The sequence below is a fragment of the Rattus norvegicus genome, chromosome 1, assembly GCF_036323735.1.
Source record: "Rattus norvegicus strain BN/NHsdMcwi chromosome 1, GRCr8, whole genome shotgun sequence".
Classification (NCBI taxonomy): domain Eukaryota; kingdom Metazoa; phylum Chordata; class Mammalia; order Rodentia; family Muridae; genus Rattus; species Rattus norvegicus.
In genome coordinates, this window is record NC_086019.1 from 204,265,747 (window position 1) to 204,272,581 (window position 6,835).

General features: G+C 50.2%; 1 protein-coding gene across 2 annotated transcripts; it reads right to left on the minus strand.

Annotated features, from left to right (window-relative positions):
• Positions 1-2,941: 2,941 nt before the first annotated feature.
• Msx3 (msh homeobox 3) lies at positions 2,942-6,135 on the minus strand. Of its 2 annotated transcripts, none has more exons than NM_053712.1 (2): positions 5,569-5,870; positions 2,942-4,949 (listed from the first exon to the last, which is right to left on the minus strand). In NM_053712.1, the coding sequence occupies exons 1-2, from the start codon at positions 5,780-5,782 to the stop codon at positions 4,549-4,551; spliced, it is 615 nt and encodes a 204-aa protein (NP_446164.1). In that variant the 5' UTR covers positions 5,783-5,870; the 3' UTR covers positions 2,942-4,548. The 2 variants fall into 2 exon arrangements, with proteins under 2 accessions (NP_446164.1, XP_038963636.1); XM_039107708.2 differs by having other exon boundaries at positions 4,791-4,949; positions 5,501-6,135.
• Positions 6,136-6,835: the final 700 nt, after the last annotated feature.

Sequence of the window (6,835 nt, forward strand, 5' to 3'; positions counted from 1 at the left end):
ATCTTATGATTTTCTACTTATTTGATTATTAGGATAAGCACAATACTCATTCATTCATTCATTCACTAAACTTCTTAGCAACCACCTCCAGAAAGGATCCCTAATAATCTGGAAACGGTGACTGAACTCTTAATGCCAATACCTCTTAGCTTGGAAGCATCTCCTTTGAGCAAGCTAGGAGATGGAGGAAACTGTTGTGCAATTCTAGCCATCTGTCCCAGAAAGCTGCTAATAAGGTAAACATGGGACAAACCCTAGAGCTATCTGCCAGAGCAGGTGTCCCTATCGTTGTTCAAAACCAGGTTTGTTCAGAATAGAGACGAACCCATGGCTCTTCTCATAAAGTTTCAAAGAGGACACCCTTGAATGTTTAGGGGGAACGTTTTGGCTATGTGGTTTAGCTTTCTTTTTTCTTTTTATTTTTTGGGGGGGAAGGAAAGGTGGTTTAGCTTTCTAAAACACACACGTTACAAACGTGAAGACATTTCTTCCCCTCATTTGGCCTCCAGTGAAACTTCGCTTCTCTCTACTATCAACCATCTCTGTTTAATGCATGATTTTTTCTTATTTATTTATTTATTTATTTATTTATTTTTTTGGAGCTGTGGACTGAACCCAGGGCCTTGCGCTTGCTAGGCAAGCGCTCTACCACTGAGCTAAATCCCCAACCCCGTGTGTGTATGTTTTATTGTCACATTGCATCCTACATTGTATTTAATTGTGTTATTAAGAAAAAATCATGCGGGGTTGGGGATTTAGCTCAGTGGTAGAGCGCTTGCCTAGGAAGCGCAAGGCCCTGGGTTCGATCCCCAGCTCCGAAAAAAAGAACCAGAAAACAAACAAACAAACAACACACACACACACACACACACACACACACACACACACACACACAGTACTTTCTTAAAGGGAAAATGAGTTATCAGACCCTAGAGTCAACTGAATAACATCCTTCACAATATCCACAATATTTCAGGAAAATGGCAGTCCATTTAGTCAACGCTTCCCTGGAACACCACCAGATTGAGAGCTGGAGGAGACTGGGAGACAAAGAAGCCAGCAGGCTCCGCTGAAGTATGCTCACCTGCACTCCAATAAGGAAGAGATAGCACTGTCCTTAAATGCCTGTCCTATGACCTTTGTCTACTGTGTATCTGTGCAGAAAAGCTAGGAGGAGATGGTGCCCTCCAGATCTCCTACCTCATCCAGGATCTTAGTCAGATCTGAAGAGTCCCTTCAAGAAACACCAACAGCACTGACCAGGCTCCACCTTCTGAGTGGTCCATAGCAAGTACCCATGCCCTCAGGTCACTATGTTGGAGGTCTTAGACCAGCCCCCAGATTCATACCCAGAGGGGACAAAGCTGATAGGGGTAGCCAGCCCCAGCTCTGTTTGGAAGCTAATGGGTGCGTGAGCCCTGGTTCCCTCCCTGGAGGTGACCATGGTCTTAAGGACCTCGAGGCTATTTTCCAGAACTCATCCAGTACTCTGGCCACCCATACCCACCCAACTTATCCACCAGGTCTCCATAATGGGACAGATGAGACGCTTATGCTTGATGGGTAAGTCACAGTCCACTCCTGTGGTCTACACCATTTCACTACTTGCCTATTTCTTGTCCTTCCTGCTTCCTGCCCAGAGAGACATGGTCCACCCTGAATAGCTTTTAAGTCACTTAGTTTAGTGGCCTTCCCGATACAAGTTTCCAAGCACAGGGCAAGGGCTCCAGGTCCACCCTCGAGGGTTCAGAATCGGCACCTGAAAGGGTTTAGACTGGGAGTCAGGACTGGGATTCAGAAGACCACCTGTAAGATGCTGAATGGCAGAGACCCAGCAAATGCCTTCACAACTGGCTCTAGCCCACTCCTGGCCTTTGAACACCTCCACTGCAAAGACACTATCTGAATCCAGGATTCCATCAGTGGGCATGCACAGCTTCAGGTCCTAGCTGGGACCATCAGGACCTAAGTCCTGCAATAAGATTTGTAAGCAGCTCCCTCCAGAAAGGTATCAGTTTTGACAGCCTTGTCCCAAAGGCAAACACTACTGACAGGAAGAGCACCTGTTGGTGTGACCTGAAGGTCCTACCTTCTAGACTACCAGAGCCTTGCCCACCCTGGGGGTGGAGGACTCTAGGGACCAGTTGCACAGTTGGACTGACTCAGTGGAAGGATCTGAGGAGAATATTTCTGTCTGGGTATTTTAGGTCGGAGAGACAAACTAGCAACCTGACCACTCAGCTGACCAGCAGTTTCTGATCAGACTTTGGTGGCCTATGCTATCACATCCTCTTGATCATCAGACACGAATCTGCTACCGAGATATAGATCCACTGTGAGGCTGCAGGGCGGCACACACCCTGCTTCCCTGAAGTGTGCATTCGATTTGCATTTTCCTGTGGTTTCAGGATTGGCCATGGTTGTACATGTTGTGGTTTGGTCAACACCATCAGGTACCTCAGAGTTGAGAGCAGAACTGAAGCCCGGCTGAGATTTAAGAGGCAGCAGCTTGGGTGGGGGTGGCGGCTCACGTCTGTAATCCCAGGACTCAGCAGGCTAAGGTAGGAGAATTGCTTTCAGCTGGAGCTAACCTGGACTACACAAGTTAGTTCCAGGTCAACCAGGACCTGCAAGAAGCAGACTTGGTGGGTGGGATCTCAGGACCCTTTTACTGGGTCCTCTGCACTTCAGTATTTGCACACCAGTCGAGGGTCTGACCTCTTGAGAGTGGCAGTAGGCGTGGGTTTAAGTTTAAACAGCCTAGGCCGAGGGATTCTGTATAAGCACCTGAGAGAGACAGCTACTCTCCCTTGCAGCTACCTACCCTTCACTCTCTGCCTCTGATACCCCTAAAACTGAGCCACCTAACTTTTTTTTTTTTTTGATTCTTTTTTTCGGAGCTGGGGACCGGTCACCTACTTTTATAAAACCACATAGCTGGGCATTGTGCTGTATGTCTTTAATCCCAGCACTTGGGATTAAAGTGGACCTTTGTGAGTCTAAGGCCATCCTTGGAGAATAGCAAGTCTATTTTCTATTAGGTCTGTTGGGACTACCTAGTGATGGTTTTGTCTCAAAACAAAACAAAACAAAACCTTTCTGGTATCCATTTTCCCAGGAGACACAGGGCAGAGGAATGTCAATAGGTATCAATAGGCAGTCCCATGCAATATCATCTTTTTTGCTTTATTTGGAGCAGATGGACCAGTGAAGGTCCAAGGACAGCAGTTTTCCTGGAGTTGACTGGGACTGCTGAGCATAGCCCAGTCCTTCCCCTCCTCCCAAGCAGAACATCCTAACCCAGGGCCATCCATCACTGTAAAATTCCTGGTCCTCCCTTCACGAACACACAACCCCAGACCCCTGCAGCCAGGTTCTTCCTCTCCAGCTTGAAGGCTGGAAGGACGGGCCTTGTCAGTGGTACTAGGCGTGACTCCAGGGGACCTTTGTGAGCCTTCCACACTCCACTAAAGTCTCCAGACTGTGGCCAAAGCTTGCTATGGAAACAGCCACAGGTTTTATCAGTGCTGGTTGTCAGGTACCCGAAGAGCCTCGATCTTGCGTGATAGGGTTGAGACTCCATTAGGGGCAGTGGGACAGAACAGCTCAGATGATCTGCTTTCTTTCCTCAGATAAAGGTAGAATAAATGTACAAGTCCAGATTCCTAAACAAGTCCACCATTTTTCTAAGGCACATCAGGATTACAGGGGCAGCTGGCACTCAGAGTAATTCTTTTGGGACCTTTGCAGGCCTCGCCTCCTACTGCACCCACAACGGAGGTTTGAGGCACTCAACCCTCAGTTTCTTCTCTTTATTGGTTGGACACCTGCTGGCAGGAGGCGAGGCTTTGGTCCCTGCTGCCTGCTGCCACCAGCCTTCTGTCTCCCCAGCAGGCTCCTTTCAAAGCTCAGAAGGTGCTGCCTGGCAGCCACCCTTCCTTTGAGGCATGGTGCCAGCGTTCATCACCTCCCCTACTCTCATGCACAGTCAGCATTTTGCCTCTAGCTCCTTGAACGACGTATACTCTAAATAAATAATAATGGGGTAAAACCTAAATCGCGTAGAAGTTTCCGTTTGGTCACAACGCACATTTAGTTGAAGTGGTAATTTCTAAGTGTCTTTCTAACAGTCCGATTATCTCATCAGTATTTTAACTTCATCTTATGGAATTTGTTTGCTTATGCCAGTTCAATCGAGCCTCTCTGAAGTCCTCAGTGTAGGGGCAGAGTGAATACAAGGAGCACACCCACCCCAGAAGTACTTTCTCGACTGCTTTGTACGAAATAGGAAGATCTGCTTTTGTCCGTTCCAAGGACTGTATGAAGTTGTGTTTTCCTTCAGACATGGACATGGTTTTAGGAAGGTTTAAAATATCTGTTATATCTATAAATAGGCTCCAGTCATCAAGTATATCGTATAACAGGGAGGAAAAAAAAACCCCAAAACTCTAAAATGAAAGGTCAAGAAGTTACCAGGAGCATCAGCGGCGGGCGGAACTGCGGCGCAGCCCTGAGCCTAACCAAGAGGTTAAGACTTGGTTCCATGCTCTAAGACAAGTAGTACATGCCATAAGCCGCGACCGGCCCAGCGAGGATCCCAGGAACAGCGTTGCCGCCGAAAGTGGCGGCGGAGCTGTGCAGCTGGGTGCCCAGTGGGAAGGGAAGGGCAAATGCCGCCGGCAGTAGTGGCTTGGCAGTCAGCTTCAGCTTCTCCAGCTCGGCCTCCTGCAGCCGCTTGGCCTTGGCTCGGCGATTCTGAAACCAGATCTTGACCTGAGTTTCAGTGAGGCTCAAGCTGCTGGAGAACTCGGCGCGCTCGGCAATGGACAAGTATTGCTTCTGGTGAAACTTGCGCTCCAGAGCCAGCAGCTGCGCGGTGGTGAAGGGTGTTCGTGGTTTGCGATTGGTTTTGTGTTTGCGAAGGGTGCAGGGTGGAGGGCTGGGGGCACCTGAAAGGAAAGAGAAGCACAAGGCGAGCGCTCAAACGCGGGCTGCACAACCCTATTCCGACGTTCTCCCATGCTTACAAAGGAAAATTGGTGCTCCTTGGCTCCGTGACTGCTCCGCTCAGAGTAACGATGTCTCCAAAGCCACGTGGATAAGCAAACCAAGGAAGCAGGAAAGTGGAGAGGGCGTCCTAGACTTAAGTCTGCTCTCCCACCCGGTGATCTTGCACCCCAAGTAAACTGGGGACTAGCTACTTGGAAAAAGCTAAGCTGGGGCTGGAGGCGGTGCAATAACTGAGGAGGAGTCAGGGCTCCATACAGACCAGTTAGCTGTCGCGGGCATAAGCAAAATGGGCAAGGGGTGCAGAGTGTGAGCGACCCGGAGCGGAAAAGGATTTAGAGTGTTTGTTATGGGCTGCGGACCTCGCCCAAGAAGAGACCTGGACCTGGCTGTTGGTCCTGTGTTCCCACCGCTAGTCGCTCTTGGACTGAACCCGTTAGTGCCTAGTAATTAAGGTTCGAGCAACAGCGCGCATACCTACCCACCCACCCACCTTAGATTTTCGAGCTTTGACAGTGCGGTCGCTTTTCAGGGCCTGAGACCGGGAGACTGAGCACTTACGTGGGGGGCATGAGTGCGCGACCGGTGGGGGCCAGGCTCCAGGCTTCGAGGCGCCGGGCGGCCTCTCCTCCCCCAGCTCCCCAGACTCGGAGCCCCTTACGCGCTCAGCCTCCAGCAGTGACTCGACGCTGAAGGGGAGTGGTCCCTGCTCTATGTGGCCCCCGCCGCGAGCTTCGAGCCCCGCCGCGTTCATGTCGAGTGTTGCCCGGGCCATGCATGGGATAGCGGGTGCGGGCTAGCCGCCTGACTGAGACGCGTAAAACCCAACGGCGGTTTATTTTGCCAGGTCCCTGGGTTCCGTGGCTCTTGGGCTCCTCCGCACCCTATAAAAAGGTGGCACTGCTTTCATGCACCGCTACCCAATGGTTGTTTCAGCTGATGTGCGGGCCTCAGTGCGGGTTGGATTCAGTGCTTTCAGGGGCGGGACCGATAGAGAGGGGCGGGGCCTCTGCCTGGGAACTGAGTGCCCTGAGACCTGGGGTAGCATTGTAGTGCTCACATCAGGCTTTCGTGACCTACTGCGGTCTGTGGGAACGCTTATCGAGCTACTCCAGCGGGAAAGGCTGAAGGGACTCTCAGTCTTGGGTAAAGAGACAGCCCCAGCCTTCTGGTGTGGAGGAATGGACTGCGCGCGAGTGCACCTGGTGTAGCCACGTCCAGGCATCAGTTCTTGATCTTGCTGGGACGTGAGCCTCGGCGCTTAGGCAGAGCGCAGCTATGGGCTCGTGCCTTCTACAGTGATATTTAACGAGGCTGATCAGTTTTTCTTGCTGCGTTCGTGGCTCGCGCGTATTTTAGTCTGCACCCTGGGGTTCACCAACACGTCTCTGCCACTGATCTCTTGAGGTCCAGTTTTGGCGTCTTTAGTTTCGCTTTGGTCTCTCTTTGGGCTCCTGGAGCCTCCAAACATTTTCTGGGCCATAAGCAACATCAAGGGTTGAGCTTGTGTCCCAGCTTGAGCCAGGAACCGGCCAGAAAGAGAGGTCCTGGGTCCCAAGGGCAGAAGCCAAGAGAAGAGTTAGACCTCTTATGCTCCTTAGAGAAAGTTGAAGTCAACAACTGGATTCGCTGGTGCAGATTCGTGAAAGACTGTCAGAGAAAGGCCAGAGACATTCTCTGGTGATGATGCAGTCTTCCCCAGACCAGACAACCTCTTGAAAGCGCTTGGGAAGTAAAACCAAAAAAAAAAAAAAAAAAAAAAAAAAAAAAACAAAAAAACAAAAAAAAAAACAAAACCAAAAAAAAAAAAAAAACAAAAAAAAACAAA

Coding starts and splice junctions, on each gene's coding strand:
- Msx3 (NM_053712.1), bottom strand. CDS start 5,782: ATGGCCCGGGCAACACTCGACATGAACGCGGCGGGGCTCGAAGCTCGC. Junction 4,950..5,568: donor CGCGCACTCATGCCCCCCAC/GTAAGTGCTCAG, acceptor CTTTCCTTTCAG/GTGCCCCCAGCCCTCCACCC.